This window comes from Callorhinchus milii, unplaced genomic scaffold, assembly GCF_018977255.1.
Source record: "Callorhinchus milii isolate IMCB2004 unplaced genomic scaffold, IMCB_Cmil_1.0 Scaffold12, whole genome shotgun sequence".
In the NCBI taxonomy this organism is placed as follows: domain Eukaryota; kingdom Metazoa; phylum Chordata; class Chondrichthyes; order Chimaeriformes; family Callorhinchidae; genus Callorhinchus; species Callorhinchus milii.
This window is the reverse complement of record NW_024704753.1, coordinates 18,932,446-18,952,891: the sequence shown is the minus strand read 5'-3', so window position 1 is coordinate 18,952,891 and position 20,446 is coordinate 18,932,446. Positions and strand designations below refer to the sequence as shown.

The 20,446-nt window shown below is 46.8% G+C and overlaps 2 protein-coding genes across 3 annotated transcripts in view; both read right to left on the bottom strand.

Annotated features, from left to right (window-relative positions):
• Positions 1-20,446, bottom strand: part of LOC103176759 (testis expressed 264, ER-phagy receptor) — a 62,473-nt gene that overhangs the window by 33,510 nt on the left and 8,517 nt on the right. The window lies entirely within an intron of this gene.
• On the bottom strand, positions 7,984-11,828 carry LOC103176758 (E3 SUMO-protein ligase ZBED1). 2 transcript variants are annotated; one of them, XM_007890509.2, is made up of 3 exons: positions 11,755-11,828; positions 11,550-11,613; positions 7,984-10,532 (listed from the first exon to the last, which is right to left on the bottom strand). In XM_007890509.2, the coding sequence occupies exon 3, from the start codon at positions 10,321-10,323 to the stop codon at positions 8,341-8,343; it is 1,983 nt and encodes a 660-aa protein (XP_007888700.1). In that variant the 5' UTR covers positions 10,324-10,532; positions 11,550-11,613; positions 11,755-11,828; the 3' UTR covers positions 7,984-8,340. The 2 variants fall into 2 exon arrangements, with proteins under 2 accessions (XP_007888700.1, XP_007888701.1); XM_007890510.2 differs by lacking the exon at positions 11,550-11,613.

Sequence of the window (20,446 nt, the reverse complement as noted above, 5' to 3'; positions counted from 1 at the left end):
AGAGGAACATTTTCACTGGTATTCTATGTCAAATCTGATGCTGATCCAGTCCTGGGCTACAACTCTGCCTCTCTTCCCAACCAAGGAGATTTCTCATGGACCTGGACTAAATGGGAACAAAGTGAAAAGAGGGTAAAGGAGCAAAACAAGGATATATTGTGGGCTTCCAAATCCTCGATCAGCCTGACACGCCTCACAAGGTTTTGAAGCCTATTCCTCAAGCGTTTGGTGTTGGCTGGATACTGTCGGGGATGGGGATATCTGGCAAGGGCAGATAATGTAGCACATGATGCCAGGGATAGGCTGGTAATGTCGTGCTTGGCCCTGGGACCTTAAAGCAACCAACAGGGATGATAAGATGGAACACAACAGTGTCTGGAGTCACCCAGATAACAGTATTAGAGCCATAATATTCAGGCACAAGCAGCCTGAGCTCAAGCCAATTCCATCAGTTCAGCAGATACCTTTAACCCAAACTGCTCTGCCATTAATCAATGTGATTCTGACAATTTTCCCAACCGGGGCAATTTTTTTCCTCAACCCCTTCCCCCCACCCCACCAACTCCTCTACAGCTCAGAGAACCTTCACAAATCCTTTGACGATTGGCAGAGTCGTTCTACCACAACACAACACAAGCCATCATCATCCAATTAATAAGGAAACTCTCAGCTGATCTGCTGGTGCGATAGGAAAAGCGATCAGGTGTATTGGGAAAGCTGCAGAGGTCCTGCGGTATTGAGAGTGACTGAAGAGACAGCAGATGAGAAACTTGTGGTTAAAACCGACCCATGTACCAACGACCATCTCGCCCACAAGACACACAGTTCCTACACTTGACCAGTATATTCCGTGAAGCGCTTTGAGACGTCTCGAAGACGTGATAAGGGCGCTATATCAAGTGCCAGAATTATTATTATTGTTATTATTATTGTCTCTCTCTTCACATCACTCCTGCTTTCCCTGTCAACATCTACGGTGTGTGTGTGTGTGTGTGTGTGTTTCAGACGAAATTTCCAATACTGGGTCTTTCAAGCAGAAAAGTAGCCAACTCTGCGTGACTTACAGCACCCGTCAAGGACCGAAGTCTTGCAAGTTTTCTTTTCATACAGAGCAGTCACGGATTCCTGTAGCGTATTGCTTAGAACACTCGCCTCGCGAGCGCGAGGACCTGGATTTGTTTCGCACGGCGGGCAGAGAGAGATGCTGAGCTGGAGCAGGTGGCGGTGGTGGTGGTGGTGGTGGTGGGGGGGTGGGGGAGAGTGTGGTGGGGTGGGGGGGGTGGGGGGAGATTAGTGATGGAGGAAGAAGATGTATTTTCCCGAAGAGGACCAAATTCTAATCAAGATAAGTGAAGAAATCGAACAAAACATCCCCGACGCTCACAGCAACAGGAGCACATGTGAGGCTGTGCCAGGACACCTCGAGGAGACAGGCATCTCATTCACGCTGACAGCAGGACACGAGATAGTCAAACACTGATTGCAAAGTAATAAAGGCTCGAGTTATTTTTAACTTTGCATCCCACAAATGTACTGTCAGAGGCACTGTACGCTTCCGACAGCACATTCATACCCTCTTTTATATAAGCAATCAGCTTAGCATTATTATTGTTGGTCGACTGGCGGGTCATTTTCTGGGATAATAAGCGCTCAAAAAAAAATAATTATTATTTGGTCACTCAATCCACCACTGTTTGTGGGGACGCTGCTGTGCGCAATCGGCTGCCGTGTTTCGCCCACAAAAATATGCAGTCGATTCACTCGACAGGGTAATCTGTGAAGCGCTTTGAGACGTCTCGAAGACACGATAAGGCGCTGTATCGAATGCCAGGATTATTATTATTATTATTATCATATTTGCTTCAGAACCGACTCCGGGGGAGCGAAGTCAGGAGTTTGATTTGGGAGTCAGGAAACTGCACATGACTAGTTGCCCCCCGATAATAAGAGAGATATTGAATTCAGATTTCAGCGGTTATCCAGGGAGGGGTTGCTGTTGGGACAGGAACGGGTCGCACGTTCCTCGTGCTGATTCATGAGGAAAGTGTCTCCTGCTGAAGTTTTCATTGTTCAGGGTGTTAAACTGTGCTCAACACGTCCTACGCCCGTAACACGGTGCAAATCAAGATTAATTGAAGGGACAAGTCAGAGCCTGAGGAGTCTCAGCAATCGCTACCACCTGAAACATGACCATCCAATTTCCTTTAATTGTCTGCGATGCAGCCCGCCAAGTCCGCACTTGCTTTTCCACATTGAATTCATCTCGATTAGCGAGGGAGCAGCAGGTAGAGCCTAAAATAGATGCGATCCTCACAAGTTTTAGATAGGACAGATTTAGTCACCATCCAGGGGCTCAGTTTCAAATAGAATGAAAATAAAATTATGATAATAATAATAAAAATAATAATTCTTGCATTTGGTAGTGGGTTTCAGTTTGGGGAGTTTGCTTCAAAGTGTCTACGTTGAATTCTGGCGACTGTGTATTTTGTAGACAAATGCCAAATAATAACAATAATAATCCTTACAATTGATACAGCGCCTGATCAGGTCTTCGAGACGCCTCAAAGCGCTTCACAGAATACACTGTAAAGTGGAGGGACTGTATATTTTGTGGGCGAAACGCGGACAGCCAATTAATTGCACGCAATTATTTTATTAGTATTATTATTACACGACTTCCTGGCAAATCGGGGTCACTTTAACATCCTTCTTTTCACGTTTCGTCCACAAAACAGACAGTCAATTCACTTTACAGTGTGTCCTATGAAGCGCTTTGAAGTGACAAGGCGCTGTGTCAAATACAAGGATTATTATTATTATTATATTCTTTATATAACTGCTCAGATGGGCACGTTCCTCCGGGAGAGCTGCTGCCAGTAATTCACAATGTTTCTCTGGGGACTTTTGCCTGAAGGAATAGCTTCTCGTCTGCGTCCGTCTGATCAGGCTCACTCTGGCGTCCCAGGTCAATCCATCTTCATCTACCAACAACATCTCCGCTGCAACCTTGGGTGACAGCAATAACTGATTCCATTTCCACCATCGGTGGCCGTGACTTCAGCCACTTCGCCCCGAAACACTGGAACTCTCTCCCTCAATCCCTCCGCTCGCCCCCCTCTCGCTCCACACCTTCAAATCCCACCTAAAGACCTTCCTTTTCGATGGTGCTTACGGTCACCTCCCCCCCCCCCCGCCCCCTCAGGCTCGCGGTCAGACTCCGCCACTGTCAGGCGCTCCGGGACCCCACCCCGTGTGAAGGGCGCCGTGTAAATACAAGTCACTGTTGTGTCACCAACACTCCCGGGAATGGAGGTAGCAGTCCAGACAGCAGGAACTGTGGATCCCTTCACTTCCATAGCAAATGCTTGTTAACCTGACCTTCCAAGGACTGATTTCGGAGAGGAATGATATTTCCTTGGCTCCAAGATCCAAGGTGCAGTCCTGCAGCTCGGTGGACAAGCGAGAGGACTCGGGTTCGATTCCCGGGCAGGGAGAAACCTTGGGCGAGTTTCCTTACTCCACACACACGGCTCTGTTTACCAGCAGTAAGTAGGAACCTGGTTGTTAGTTAATGGTGGTTTGCTTTTCTGGGGGGACTAATCCCTTAAAAAATAACAATAATGTCACTCAATCCACAACTGTTTGTGGGACTCTGCTGTGTTCAATTGGCTGCCGCATTTCGCCCATTAAAAATACTTTATAGTATATTCTGTGAAGCGCTTTGAGACGTCTCAAAGACGCAATAAGGTGCTATATCAACTGCAAGGATTATTATTACTATTTCATCCAAATAAAACTCCGGAGTGAGAGGAGATTGTAATTCGATCGTCTCAATCAGGCCGGGGCACTTTTAGGAGCCACAGAAGGTAATCTGATGTCGATAACAAGTGGCTTTGGTGACCCAGAACAGACATGCAATCTCTCTTTATTTACACTTCTGTAATATCACTCATCCATCATACTTTATACCAACAGGTAACACCTCAGGATTGGAAACCAATGACTGCTGGATTTTCTAAATTGAGATGAAGAGGATCTCGGGAACAATTTGCATCCGTCAATTTCAGATTGTGAAATTCATAAAGCAATAATAATGCGTCATTTGTGACTCTCTAACCTCAAAATAAATCGATTGCATCTTAAGTAAGTCTGCAAAACAGTCAGGGAAACTGTTTGAATTCACAAGTGTGAAACTCCACCAACTGCACCCCTCACCAACACCAAACTCTGCACATCCATCACTCCAGTCCTCCGTTGGCTCTCTATGGATCCATTTCAATAACAATAACAACACTATAATAATAGACAATTCAATTTCGAGTATATCCTGTGAAACCCATGGCTTTGAGACGTCTCGAAATCGTGATAAGGCGCTATATAGAATGCAAGGATTATTGTGATTATTATTATTATTATTAAGGCTTGAAATTTTTATTCAAAGAGAGTGATCTTCGTGAGAGAAAAGCGCGTTTAATTTCTCTGCCAAGCAAGCACGCCGATGGTGCAAACGGCACTGCAACAAGCGAACAGAATGTAACTCACTCTCGTCCATCCCCACAAACAGAAACTGTGCGCCAGACCCTCAGTGCCCTTTAAAAGGCTCCTCTTTGAAAACATCATTGCAGTCTGTGCGGCTCACATTACTTCTCGCTGTGAACACTGAGGGAGCAGTTCTTCCTTCATCCTCTCGCAGTCTCCATGTCTGTTTCCTCCTCGGGCAATGTTCAGCTCAGCGGGCAATCCTGACCCAATCCCATCACACGCTACACAGAGTCCAGAACCCAACACAAACATACTCCGACACCACAAGGCACCTTTTCCATTCCTTTCCCCGTCAACTGCTCCCCCCCCTCCCACCATCACCCACGGGCTGAAATCACAACACACGTGTGGACACTCCACACACGTGTTCTGCAAATAGCTTCCAGATGCTGTGTAACATCTGACCATGTTAGAGGGTAACCAGCCTTCGTAAGCAACACTCACTATAACAGCTTCAGCTACGGACAGCAGCAACACTCCTGTTTTGATGATAATAATCCCGGCGTTTGATACAGCGCCTTATCACCTCTTCGAGACGTCTCAAAGCGCTTCACAGGATACACTGTAAAGTGAATTGACTGTGTATTTTGTGGGCGAAACGCGGCAGCCAATAGCGCACAGCAGCGTCCCCACAAACAGCCGTGGACTAAATGACTAAATTATTCTTTTTGAAGGAATTATTACCCCCCGGAAAAGTGATCCGCCAATCGACTCACAAGCAGTTCGATTGGCAGATCGCTTTTCCGTGGGTAAAAATCCCTAAAAAAAACCACTATAATTTGGTCACTCAATCAACAACAACTTGAATTTATATAGTGCCCCTCACACAGGGTCGCACCCCAGAGGGCTTAGTCCACGACTGTTTGTGGGTCTCAAAGACGTGATAAGGCGCTATATCAAATGCAAGGATTATTATCACCAGTCCTCCGCAGCAATGTTTGATACACGATATGTGCTGATTTCAGTTCGCTGTTTGATTAATATTTAATGAGGTTGAAACGCAATTTAGGCAAACCAACCTGTTGTCATTTGAATTGAATCCCGTTATCCACTCGGAGGTTTTAATTTGAAAAGTTGGAAGAATTTAAAAGAATATTAAATTGCAACTCGCCAGGTCATTTCCCACAGGAAGCAATCAACCTCGTCTAATCCGGCAAAGCCATGTGTGACGAGGCTAGGGCTAGGTGAGGAGGGCCAGAGAGTTGTGTAGGACTTGTTCCCTATTATTATTATTATTATAATACTGTGATCGGCAATGGGAAACTGCGAGGGAGTTGGGGCCTTTAATAATCCTTGCTTTTGATATGGCGTCATATCCCGTCTTCGAGACGCCTCAAAGTGCTTCACAGATTATACTGTAAAGTGAGGCGACTGCATATTTTGTGGGAGAAACACGGCAGCCAATTTCACACAGCAGCGTCCCACAAACAGTCGTGCATTGAGTGACCAAAATTATTATTAATTAATTATTAATTAGTTTTTGAAGGGATTATTACGATCTGCCAATCGAATAACAACCGGGTTCCTGCTTACTGCTGGGTAAACAGAGGCGTGCGTGTGGAGTAAGGAAACTTGCCTAACTTTTCGCCCTGCCCGGGAATCGAACCCAGGTCCTCTCGCTTGCGAGGCGAGTGCTCGAACCACTGAACTACAAGACTCCACAAGTAGCGTTATAGAAGACGATGTCAGTCTGAGTGTTTTAGTGACAGTGCAGCAGGATGGCTGCCTGGAGCCTGTACAGATGGCTCCATCCTAAGGTGCCACAACAGTTGGTGCTACTTCATTTACACCTCCCGACCCAAACAGTTCCACAATTTACACCTAAGGTCTGCTTCTCTCCACACCTGCGGGTTTTGCTTCTTGTGGGGAAGGGAGGGGGGGGGGGGGGGGGAAGAAATAGAGTAAGCAAACCTCCATCTCGGGAATCTGCATCCAACACACACACACACACGAGCAATGTCGATGGCAAGCTGTGTGGTTTTAGCTCGTTGGACTCCAGCAGTTACCCCAACGCACATTCTGGGGACCCTGGGCTCTTGCCAACCTGCGCCTAATACTCTCCGGAATTAGGTAAACAGGATGGTTCCCTCTGGGGGGGGAGAGAGAGAGAGAGAGCGCATTCCATTCCATCAATCTATTGTTGGGATTTCCATGTGTCGGTGGGATGGATGGAAATCTCATCTTGGTTTGGAGACTAAGCAAAGGTGATGGGTTTCCACGCTTGTCAGACACCCGGCCGGGCAAAACACCAGTTGGAGTAATGGCAGAGTCTGGTACCTTTAATGAGGGAATTGCACCCTGGGCACTGAACCAATTCAGGGGAAGTCACTTTAAGCCACAACCAGGCCACAGTCAAGCATTTCCATTAACCAGGCGTTCATCACAAGATTTCTAAGAAATGGCCTCAAAAAAGCAGAGGCCGATGAACAATTACTCAACCCACTCATTGCAATCAATTTCAGAAGCGATTACCTATGACACAGATGCGATTTCACACCTTTGAAATGCCAAAGTGAAGTGGGCAGCAAACATCACTCCCAGCCAAACAGGCTTTGAACAAGGATGGGCGGGGGGAGGGGAGAAGGTGAAATCAATAAAACTATATCTTATAAAAACAACATGACAAGCGACTGCCAAGATGGTGGAAGGCGATCGAGATGGACTTTGGTCTTCTCTCGCCAGCAAATTCTTATGTTCTTATAAAGGTCTTAGAAGTGGCTTTTAGAACCCTGATCTGGTCAGTCCCAAATACTGGGACCTGTTAAGTAAATTCAACTGGTGCCACAGCGCATGTTAGAGGGAGCTTCTATGTACAGTGGTTGACAAAGTGCAGATGTACAATGGCAGCAACAGTACCTCGGCATTTCATTATTAAGCAGTGTCTAGAAGGCTCGATGGGCACTGAAATGCATCGCAATGTTGACTATGAGCCAAAATATACCAGCAAGTGCTTCATAAGTTTATTGGACTAAGTACAGACTCATGGAATTTCCACTTAAACATGCATCAAATATAAAAATCATGCAAGTGATGTAAGAGAAAATAACTGTAAGTCTTGCTGGAGCTACGCCAAGAATGTATTTGCTGGTCAAATGAATATAAAAGTTATGGTTTGAGGCCAGCCAACTGACACAAATTGTTGAATACTCTCAAACGATAATCTTGCCCACAAATTATACAGTCAATTCACTCTACAGCATGTTCTGTGAAGGGCTTTGAGACTCTCGAAGACGTGATAAGGCGCCTTATCAAATGCAAGGATTATTATTATTATTATTATTATCATCTTCTGATAGGCAATCATGTCCGAGAGGTGTCTGTCTCTCACACTTAACCGCCTCAGTTGGGTGAGTTTCATCACCCTTCTACACAGAGCATCATCCAGACATATGGAGAAAATGGTGGTGAAATGGGATACAAAGATCTGCCATTATCTGGAAAACTGGCAGGACAGGCTTGGTACCCTGAATGGCCTCCTCCTATATCTGGATAGGTGGTTGGTGAGGGGGTGAGAATGGGAAGAGAACCTATTCTGCCCACCTCATCAGCCAATGATAGAGAAGTCACACTAACTAGTCCTCACCAGCCATCTATCTCAAGGATGGATTCAATAGACAGTAGCATCATCAAAACACACTGAATATAATAATAATAATATTATTATTACCACCCAAGTTCCAATTATCTGACACACCATAAATATATATGACAGTGAAATATCAGTCAAGTTGGCTTCAACAGCCCTTGGATTAATTTGAGAACTGAAGCTCATCTTTAAAGGCATCAACAGTCTGACCCTCAAGGCAAATTTTCTGATAAGAAGACAAGTTGATCCATGTGCTTTGGTTTCACGCTGTTTTGATAGTCAGTGAGCGCGTAACTGGTGCTACTGAAAGCGCTTTCTGACGGCACGCTGGTGGCAGAGATACAGAGGTACTTTTTGGCCAGTTTTGCCAACAAAGGCAGGCAGCTCTGGGTGGCTTTCCACCATTGGAGTGGACAACTCTCCAGCGACAGTTTGGGTTCCTTGAAGTAAAAATCAAGTTCCCGGTCAAGCTGTTCCTGCAGTGAAACTGAAGTGGTTGTCATCTTGTCCACAGCTGGATCTCCGCTCTGCTTCCCAAAGATCTTTGCGAGTCCTCCTCCATATTTCGCTTTCTTCGGTTGGCTTGGACCTGGGCTGTCTCCGTCGTACCAACAGCAAGAGCTCGATGGGGAGACAGTCGAACCATCAAAGCCAATTTGAAGCAGCAAGGAGGAGTCTTCGATGACTTTGCCGGCGAGGACCTCTTCTTTGATTTGCTGGAGGACGCCCTCTAGATTGTCCACACAAGTGGGACCGAACCTGGGGTCGATGAAGGTGACTTTCTCCAGAAAGTGAACCAATTCCGGGTCCCCATAGCGGATTTCAAGGTCGCGCTTGATCCTCATTCTCATGAGAAAACCCAGCGTTACCTCCTCCTGTTCCTCCCTCACGAGGTCGTTGCAGATGTGCTTGATCAGGGGATTTACGACGGAGATGGAGATGAATTTCTCGGAAGACAGGGCTTCTGTCATCTCTCGAAACGGACGCAAAACGCCGATCACCGACTCAAGCACGTCGATGTCTTGCCAGGTCGGAACCAGGTGACACGTCTTGCGATCGTGAGCCAGGACAGCTCTTACAGCGTCCTGCTGCTCAAGGAACCTCTCCAGCATGTCCAGGGTGGTCACCCAGTGCGCCTGGATGTCGGTTTTCAGGGCGTTCCTGGGCAGGCCTTTCTGTCCCTGAGCTATGGAGAGATCCCGCTTCCTCCTCCAACTGCGAGAGAACTGGGAGAATATCTGACGCGACAGCTGAATAATCCGCTCAATGCGAGAATCCTCGAGGCCCTTCAGGAGAGCGCGTTGCAGGTTCTGGCTGAAGCAGCCGATTCTTCGCCAGCCTAACAACTCACAGGCCAATTCGAGGTCAGGGCCCTTGTCAGTAGTGACGGCTACCAAGTTGCCAGGATCCAAAGCCCACTCCTCCAAGGCATCTTCGAGGGTGCACTTTAGTGTCTTGCCCGTGTGCTCATCTGGTAGATACTGAGTCTGCAGACAGTGGCTTTTGAGATTCCAGTCACCATCGATTGAATGAAGTGAAAACGTCAGGAACATCTCGTTGCTCCTCGAGGTCCAAGTCTTGACGGTGGTGGCGAAACACTCGGCAGTCCTCACCTCTTTCTCGACCACCTTACGGACTTCTGCATAGAGCGACGGAATAGCCACCCTGGAGAAGTAGTTCTTGCTCGGTAGTTCGTACCTGGGGTTGAACTTGCCCAGCAGATGTTGGAAGCCCGGTTTGGAAATGGTGTTTAGAGGCATCCTGTCCTTGGTGATGCAATAAGTCACTGCTTTGGTCAGCTCTCTGTGTTCCCTACCCTTGGGATCGAACTTGTCCTTGCGTTGAAAGAGCTCCCTCATTGTGGGCTGGTGCTCTCTACTGGGCTCCCCACATGACGTGGGAGTGGTGGGGGTCTGGTTGGGCTTGCCTTTCACCTCGATGTAAATGTGAGGGTGCTGGGATTTCAGGTGGGCATAAAGGTTACTGGTGTTTGAGGCTTTGGCTGGGATGACACGGAAACAGATCTTGCAGACTGGAGTTTCTATGTTCTCCGGCCTTCCATCGCTGCCTGGCTGGAAGCCAAAGTACCTCCAAACTTCTGAGGTGGTGTTGCTTTTCTCGACGAGTTGCGGCCTTTCGATCTTCACGAACACAGCAGCATTACTACAGTGGACAATGTCTCCGTCACCTTCCATCACTCTCAACGTGCTCCGAAAAGGGAAGACTTTAAAGCAGCGCACAAATGGCTTCTTTGCGATTGGGTTCACGTGCGATTGGGAAGAGACGGCTTCGAAAGGAATATCAGATCAACACCTCACTTCACCTCACACACAGGTAGCGAGAGATTTGCTGTTACAACTGTAACGGGGGCTTGGTTTAGCCACAAACCCCCCCTCCCCCAGTCCTAGAAAGGAAATTTCAGTTTATAAATCGTCAGAAATAGGAATAAAAATCTAATTACAGAACTAGGAACGAGATAACTTCCTGAATAAACTCCCGGGTTCCATTGGCTTTTTAATCTGCTTCGCCCACAAAATACAGTCAATTCACTCTACAGTATAGTCTGTGAAGCGCTTTGAGACGTCTTGAAGACGTGATGCGGCTCTATATCAAACGCAAGGATTATTATCATTATTAACTGTGTATTGATTTAAGATCTTTGCTCTAACTTTCAACCAACTACATGTTCCTGGCCCCTTGTACCTCTGTGATCTCTTCTAGTCCTACTCCACCAGCCACTGTCTCCGCTCTGCTCCCTCAGACCTGCTGTGTGTGGGCCTCTCTGGCTAAATAATACTAAATATATAATAATAATCCTTTCATTTGATACAGCGTCTCATCACGTCTTCGAGACGTCTCAAAGCGCTTCACAGGATATCCTGTAAAGGGAACTGACTGTATTTTTTGTGGGCGAAACGCGATAGCCAGTTGCGCACACCGGCGTCCCCACAAACAGTCGTGGATCGAGCGCCCACATTGTCCATTTCGATTTATTTTACCCACCCTTCACCATGAAAAGGCAGGAGCTAAACACACCGCGTTCTTCAATGAGAAAAACACATCAACACGATCGTCTGGAAGCCCTTTTTTGTGCAGGGCCTCACGCCATAACCGGACTTGTGTGGCCTCCTCAGCCAAAAGCAAACCTGTATTAGTAACGTGCTAACATGTTGGGCGCAGTGAATGCTATACGAAAAGCAGCAGCGACTGTGCTGCTGAGATACGGAGGCCCATGTTCAGTGAGCACCACATCAAGGCCTGTGGGAGGAGCTCTGGTCTGCTCTGCAGGACGCAGTCGATAAAACAAGCCAATTCCAAAACCACAGAGCCTAGGAAAATATTACAGAGAGGATCGACCACTTCAAGCGTGATGCGAAACCCCCCCCCCCCACCCCCACCCCCAGTTCTTGAACACACACACCTGGAATGGAATTACACGTCGCAGGCTCGCACAGGGCTTCCTTCCGTCTGCATTACAAGTCACCCTGCAACGGTTAATTGCCAAGCATTACATGTTGACGTGCTTCAGGCAATCACACACACACACACACACACACACAGCCCCGAGTCACGAGTCAGTCCGTTTCCCCGGCGGATGAGTTGACGTCGAGTGGCTGACCCCTTACCTCCCTCCCCAGGCTGCAGAGATCCGAGACTGTGCCAGACATCTTATATTTTTGCCGGCAGTCAGCCTACATCCAGCATGATGTCACTGTGTTGCTCAGGAGCAGTGCGTGGGAAGCCCCTGGCAACCGATTAGCAACCAGTTGGCATATCGTTCTGCGATCTGCGTCTCGCACAAATTCCAAGAGGATGATTATCGCGCGCGTCTGAGCCCCTCAGTCCTCATGAAAGGCCGTCTCTGCTGCATATGCATGTTCTGTTACGCACGACTGGATTCGAGCCACGGGCGGTCGTCAGTTAACCCCTTTCCTCCAAATGCAACTCACCAAATTTAAGTTTAACCCTTTCTTGTCCTCGAGTGGGAAGGGAATAGGAGATTTGTCAGTGTTAAAAGTCAGGTGAAACCTGGCTGGTTCTCGCCCGGCCTGGCTGGGGTTTTTTTTTTACTGCCCCTGGCCCTGAAGGGCAAGTGACACCCCAACACCACATGTCACAACACACTCCCTTTCCATTAGAATAATCAATGTTCCCTTAAGAGCTGGTACCTTACAGGGAGGACATTATAATAACAATAATAATAATCCCGGCATTTGACACAGCGCCTTATCACGTCTTCAAGACGTCTCAAAGCGCTTCACAGGGCGCACTGTAAAGTGAATTGCCTGTACAGTTTGTGGGTGAAACGCGGCAGCCAATTGCACACAGCAGCGTCCCCACAAACAGCCGTGGGTTGAAGTGATTAAATTTTTTTTTTTTTTTTAAAAGGAATTATTACCTCTTTCTACAGAAAATGTCTTGACCACGGTGTAGAGCAGCCTGAAATGACGCGGGTGAGTGTGTCTGCCTCCCCCGCCTGGAGTGCGCTGGCCACAAAACCCACGAGCAAAAAGCAATGTTAATATTCATAAGGCTCTTAATAATCACACAATAAATATTCATAAGGTTCCTAATATTCATAAGATTAACCTTTGCCTAGTGTATCTTTGTTCTAATCACAAAGGTTTAGCATATTAACAAATTCAAGTCACTTGGACAGAGCTGAATACAGTTGTTACCTTGAACCATTACATGAATCTGATAAAAAAAAGCAAATAAACAGAGAACAGAGCTTATCTCTCCATTCAAACAATAATAATCCTTGCATTTGATATAGAGCCTTATCACATCTTTGAGATGCCTGAGTCCTGTACTCAGTGGTTAGAGCACTCGCTTTGCAAGCGAGAGGACCCGGGTTCAATCCCCGGGGGGTCAGTCAGGGCCAAACCTTGGGCAAGTTTCCTTACTCCACACAGAGCCTAATAATAATCCCTCCAAAACCAAAAACAATAATAAATTGGTCATTTTCAATCTACGACTGTTTGTGGGACATTGCTGTGCGCAATTGGCTGCCGCGTTCGCCCACAAATATACAGTCAATTCACTTTACAGTGTGTTCTGTGAAGCGCTTTGGGACGTCCTCCCGACGTGAAAAGCGCTATATCAAAAACAAGGATTATTATTATTATTATTGTTAATAAAGCGCTTCACAGAATACAATGTGAATTGACTGTATATTTTGTGGACTAAACGCGGCAGCCAATTGCGCACAACAGTGTCCCACAAACAGCTGTGGATTGAGTGACCAAATTATTATTACTAGTTTCTTTTGGAGGGATTATTATCTCCGGAAAATCGATTCGCCAATCGAGTAACAACCGGGTTCCTACTTACTGTTAGGTAAACAGAGGTGTGTGTGTGTGTGTGTGTGGAGTAAGGAAACTTGCCCAACGTTTCGCCCTGTCCTGCCCGGGAATCAAACCCTCTCGCTTGCGAGGCGAGGGCTCTAACCACTGAGCTACAGGACTCCAAATACATCACAGAACTTGAATTGCGAGGATCCATTTCACACATCGCTCGTCATTTCTGGATTTTTTGGTTGAAAGAATACGATGAAATAATTGCGAGCAGCCGCCAATCGCTAAACCCATTCATTCTGGGAATTGTCCAAAACTAATTCTGGGGACGGGTATAAGATTCTCAATGTAATTTTTTCCTTGATGTAAAAAAAAAAGGACTTTCACACCAAAGAAACCTTCACAGGAGGTTATTGAATCTCAGACAATTGATGCGCAGCAGAGGAGAACAAGGTAATATCTGATTGCCTTTAAACTGAAAGTTTTCACGGGTCGGTTTCACAGAACCTCCCTCAATGTGCAAGCAATAGTTTGAAGCTCTCTCCTTATTTGAATATGTATGCGTTAGATAATGAGATAGCGGGAACCAAAGCCACAATGCACCGGCAATGAATGGAAATTAATTATTCATTATATTAAATTTATACAATTTAGGGATTGCATAATCATTTCAAACTCCAGCGGTGCTTTTGAACACTGTTCAGAGCCTGAGATAAAAAGCTAATTATTCTGGCTGGACAGAAAGCCCACAAAAAGGAATTGTTCCTTTATTTTGGATCACAGTAAAGAATGGAGCGAGGGGGGGATGGTGGGGAAAGAAGCGAGAGCGCGAGAGAGAAAAAAAGATAGGCAGATGAGGTAAGACACTCACAATATCAATAGATTCTTGATTAAAGCTGCAGTTATTAAACAAAAAAAATGCTCATCAAAACGAGAGATGTCAGAATTGGGAAATATAAAACCTCAGTGTAGTCAAGTACAGTCTAACAATAATAATAATAATCCCTACATTTGATACAGCGCCTTATCGTGTCTTTGAGACGTCTCAAAGCGCTTCACGGAATATACCGTAAAGTGAATAATAATTTTTAAAAAAGTCGTCTCATCCAATTGCGCACAGCAGCGTCCAACAAACGGTCGTGGATTGAGTGACCAAATTATTATTTTTTTTTAAGGGTTTATTACCCCCGGAAAAGCGATCCGCCAATCGACTAACAACCGGGTTCCTACTGACTGCTGGTAAACAGAGGCGTGTGTGTGGAGTAAGGAAACTTGCCTAAGGTTTTCGCCCTGACATCGAACCCAGCACAGCACGAGTTAATGCATCTTGTCCCCAACGTAAAAAGGATTTGATCGGGTGAGGCTTTGTGGCTAGAGCGAGACGGTAAGACATCTGGCCTCTGAAGTAAGGAAAGCGCCAGGTGATTTCCCCTGGAGGATGAACGTCAATATCCCTTTGTATTGTGGCGGTTGAACAAATTAAGAACAGTTTTAATAAGAAAGTTTAATGAACTCAGAACACAATTCAAATACCTCCGGGACTCAAATCCCCAGCAACTAATTAAACATTACATTGCACAGACCCCAAGATCTGCTTATAGTACAAACTACACGAGAACCTGTTCAAAGGCAATCACATCCTGAGCAGCCTGAGGTTGGGAACCTGCCTTGTTCCCAACAAGTCCTGTAGCTCAGTGGTTAGATCGGGTGAGGCCTTGCAAGCGAGAGGACCTGGGTTGGATTCTCGGACAGGGCGAAACCTCAGTCCGTACTCCCCGCACATGCCTCTGGTTTACCAGCAGTCAGTTGGAATCCGGTTGCTAATCGATTGGCGGATCGCTTTTCCGAGGGTAATAAACCCTTTGAAAAAAAAAAAATTATGATTTGCTGACTTAATTTGGTGACTCAATCCACGGCTGTTTGTGGGACGCTGCTGTGCGCGATTGGCTGCCGCGTTTCGCCCACAAAATATACACAATCAATTCACTTTACAGTATGTTCGGTGAAGCGCTTTGTGATGTCTCGAAGACGTGCTGAGGCGCTATATCAAATGCAAAGATTATTATTAATATTATTATTAGTATCCACAATGTTTTTCCCCGCTTGTTGACACAGACACCCCAGGGATGAGATTCTCTCTCTGGGGCGTGGGCAATGCTCACTGCAAGCCAATGATTTGCTCTCGAGACACACGTGACAACAGAGCATGATCAAGGCTTTATTCAGACGGGTTAATCCCAAAGGAATTCCATCCATTGCTGTATTAGGAATGGACCGTTCCAGGGATCATCGCCACGTTTGGAATTAATTGGCTGAAGGGACACTAGCCCCCCAAATTTGTCCAGCTCCACTCCCAGGGCAGGGATCCCCCTCCTCCGGATGGTACAATATCCCGACAATTATTGGGTTACAGCGAATTTCAAGTCGTTGAAAACTACAACCAAAAGCAATGAGCCAATGAGGTCCCTGAGCACGCACCGAGTCAACAGAGCAGAAACGTGAACTAAATGGCTTGCTAATAATTAAACCAAGCTGAGCATACACAATTACAGGGCACAAGAGCTCCAGAGGCTCCATATTATATATCAGGGCCATGTTGCGAATGTCAATCGTGACAGAAGCCTTCAACGGGCAGCAATCTATGTATCAACATCTATATAGCTCGCCACTCGTCGCATCTGATCCAAGTCAGAACTCTGGCGCTTCACGTCCTTGGCTCCCGAATACACTCAAGAGAGAATTGGCATTGTACATCGAATTGCGAGAGCTTCCATGGTGTGTTATTTAAGCGTACCCAGAGGCCGGGGTTTGTCAACAGGGAACATTATAGTCATAGATTCTACCAGCTGAGATGTGAGATTCAAGTAACTCGTTCAATCAACTGTATATTTTGTGGGCGAAACACAGCAGCCAATTGCGGTGGCTCGCAAACAGTCATAGATTGAGTGACCAAATAATTGTTTTTTAATATTTTTTTTAAGCGATCTGCCGATCAACTAACAACCGGGTTCCTACTTACTGCTGCGTAAACAGAGACGTGTGTGTGTGTGTCTGTGTGTGTGGAAGAAGGGAAACTCGCCCAACACTTCTCCCTGCCCGGGAATCCAAGAAAATGATTGAAGTGTTTTTCAATGAAAATACCTTGTTTTATAGAGAATTTGTAGGCGAGTGAGTGGCAGACAGACTGAGTTAGCAGAAGCTACTTTCCCCTTCGCAGACAAGGGATTCAATTCAACTCAAACAGCAATTCACCTCTGCTGTAAGAGCCCATTCGTTTTGGATAGGCTGCACTCATTACCTATCAAGTGCAATTGTCAGCAAAGGCACTAAATTGGCCTTCTTAAGAGATGTTTGGCTTCACACGCTAATATAGTATAAAGGTCACCTCTTGGGAGATTGATAGAAGAGTTAATTCAGCTTCAACAAAAGGCCTCACTCTTAGAAGACAACCAACCCCTTGTTACGCTGGTGGCGTGTGATTGACAATTAGCGCTGAGCCAGTTCTATCTTCTGGTCTCCTGTAGATCAGGGAGTGAGTGGATCCAAGCCACCATTTCACTAGGAACCTTTACAGTCAGCGGAGAGCAGGACAGACGGCCAATCTGTCTGGCCTGAAATGGAGATCTTAAGAGGTTGGACAGGATTAGAATTCTCACCCACTGCACCACTTGGATTCCCCTAAATGTAGGGCCCATTAGCCCCATCCCAGCCCCCACGGCGAGCTCGCCTGGAATTGAAGTGGGGGCATTTTTTAAAAAGAAGAGAAAAAAAACTCTGCATTCTACACCGCGATGGATCCCCTCCACGTGGGGTCTGACTCGCTGGTAACGGCTGGGAAATTTTTTGCACGGCAGCAGACAGGAGCCCTCCCGAATGGCCGAGACCCCGACCTCGGAGTGTAATTAAAATAAAGAACACACAGACACACACACACACGCGCACATGCGGTTTAAAAGCCGAACGCTATGTGAGATCTCTTCCTGTGCGGCGCTCAGCAGCAAGCCTGAGCTACACGCACACGCGCACACACACACACACACACACACAGAGACAGCCAACACTGGCACTCCAGTACCACGGAGAGCCTGTCAGCAAATGCGACACCTTCCCCCGCTCCTGGGTGCAATGTGTTGCTTGTTCTGCTTGAGAGACGCAGATGGAGGAAAGCAGATTGGGGTGGGGGGGGGGGGAGGCAGGGAGGGAGGGGGGGGAAGAGAGAGAGAGAGAGAGAGAGAGAGAAGAAGAAAGGTAATAAAACAGGCAGAACCTAACAGGAAAGGTGGCTCTCCACACAGATGCTGCTTGCTGGCTGCGAGGAAATGTCACCGGATTCTTGGGTTCCATGTGCAACACGCAACACAACAGGGATAAATAGTCTAGTTTTGACGATTCAATTATGCACAGCCATTTACTGAATTCTCACTCATATTTTTTTTTTGGAAACTCCTTCTCCTCCCTCTCCCTCTTCCCCGGACCCCCCCTTCCCACCTCCGCCCACCCGCTCCCTTCCCCAGTTAACCGCCACCTGGATACATGCACAAAGAGGGGGGGAGGGGGAAAAAAAAAAGAGCAAAAATCAATCCACGCTGGGACTGAACATCACACAGTCTAAGCTGACACTCCAACGCAGCGCTGGGGGGGGGGGGGGGGGGGAGCGTGAGTTGCACTGTCGGAGGTGCCGTCCATGGGATGAGACGTCAAACCCAGGTCCTGTCTGCGCCGGTTCAGGTGGATGTGGAAGATCCCGTTGCGCTATTCGCAAAGAGAAGGGAGTTTTCTCTCACCTGATGTCCTGGCCAACAACCCCCCAAATAAAATTGGTCGCTCACTTCACGGCCCTTTGTGGGATGTTGCTGTGCGCAAACTGGCTGACAAAATACACCATCAAAATCACTTTGAGGCTCCCCCATGAGCTGCATTTGCATCACCTGCACAAAGTTGTGCTGCATTTTACAGAAAATATGCTGGACAGCTTGGCTGCACCCTGTCCATTAATTGGATGGTGGACAGGACATCAGAACAAACAAGTCTGAACTGTGACTTCTTTTCCATTCCCCCCCCGGAGCAGATACAGAAATTGCTACAGAAATATATTAGCATGATATACATCATTAACTGCTAGCGGAGAAAGGCAATGAGATCACCTTTTGCTCTACCTCTACAGTGTTCAAACCCAGCACGTCAGACGACATCTCTATGCTCTGGACATCCAGATGGTTACTGTGAGGATATGGAGGGCCTGGGGCACTTGCTGGATGAGACAGCTGTTCATTCCCTCTCTCACCTGCTCCACAAATACTTTAGTCCCCTCTGACTTTCATAGAGCAAAGCTGCTTTAGTCTTCCCAATGTGGGACACTGTACCGGGAGGATAGGCAAAAATCAGTCAGACTCACCGTTGGACTAGTCTAAATATTACAACAACAATAATAATAATTTTGGTCACTCAATCCACCACTGTTTGTGGGGACGCAATTGGCTGCCGCGTTTCGCCCACAAAATACACAGTCACTACACTTTGCAGTATATTCCGTGAAGCGCTTTGAGGCGTCTCGAAGACGTGATAAGACGCTGTATCAAATGCGAGTATTATCATTACTGTTGTAAAGTTCGGATCGATTTTCATTCTAAAATAGTGAGCCAAGCTTTGGGAACGTCAATGTGGTGCATTAGGGGACTGTGCGGGTTAGCTTGCCATCGAGAGCCTGGTTTGACAAGCTTCCCACTGCTTGTCAAGGTAGGAACCACCTTATCTATAGGGCACTGGTTTGCCATCAGCAATACCACAACATATAGTTTGTCTGTCGAGTTTCGCCCACAAAACATAGTCACTCCACTTTGCAACATATCCTGTGAAGCACTTTGAGACGTCTCGAAGACGTAATCAGGCGCTGTATCGAAGGCAAGGATTATCATTATATATTGTAGACCCAGCTGGCTGAGGAACCAAGGCTGCCAAGATCACCACAAGAACATCTCGAGTGTTATAATTCATTGCTCGGCAAGTCACCATGGAGCCACTTTATGCCCAACGTGGTCCAATTAGCTTTGCCAAACCCACCCCATCCCATCCCACTCCAACCAAAGCACAGTCACTAGTTGGTCATCAGACATCCAACAAGCCAGGTATTGAGCGCTCGCTGGGTGGAGAGTAGGTAGCAAACACTCCTTGCGAGTGAGCCTTCTGGTGAGCAGCAGAACTCTGTAGGAAATGCATGTCATGTCAAGGCCCCCTAAAGCTGGTCTGATTTCTCAGCAGCTGAACACATTTTGCCAATAGCTCTCGGAAGAGCGGGCTCCAGTGGAATGTGAAATTGGGAGTTTGAGCGCAGAGCTGCTGCAAATCTCGATAATTAAACACATTTTCACGAGTGCGTCAGTGTAATGAAATCCAGTTGGGCAGGCTGCGAGGGGCGTGATGAACACGATAACAACAGACAGACAACCTAACTGCAGGCTCTCGCGCTGAAACCTGCTAATTAGACAAACTCGCTGTGCGGAACCCATTGCAGAGATCGGAAACTGGCTTTCCCAACCATCTGTCACTCTCCACTCTGGTCTTTTGTACTGAATATTTCATCCACTTTCCCCATTGATTCAGTCACGCGCACTTGCTATTCAAATGAAGACACTTTGACGGTACGAGATTCATTTATTTTTTTCTTCTTCGGGGAATTTTGTACTTTTTTGGGGGGGGAGGTGGGGCGGTGCCTCAACACGTGCAGAAACCCATCACCGTTGCTTAAGAGTCACCAAACAGAGCTGAGATTTCCGTGCCTTCCCACCTACACTCGACGCTGTGCAATTCACCCCAAAGAATTCTTTGTTATTCAATAATAACAGAAGCAACTGCTTGTGGTGGCAAACTGCTGCTCACTGATCACTTAAGCAAGTCCAACTTCCCTCTCCGGGCGCTGTATCAAATGCGACGATTGCTGTTGTCATGAAACGAGTTGCAAGGTCAGGCTGGATCAGCTTCAAGGTCGTGCACAGACAGGATTTTAGTCTCGATGCAAGAAAAC

Coding starts and splice junctions, on each gene's coding strand:
- LOC103176758 (XM_007890509.2), bottom strand. CDS start 10,323: ATGGAAGGTGACGGAGACATTGTCCACTGTAGTAATGCTGCTGTGTTC.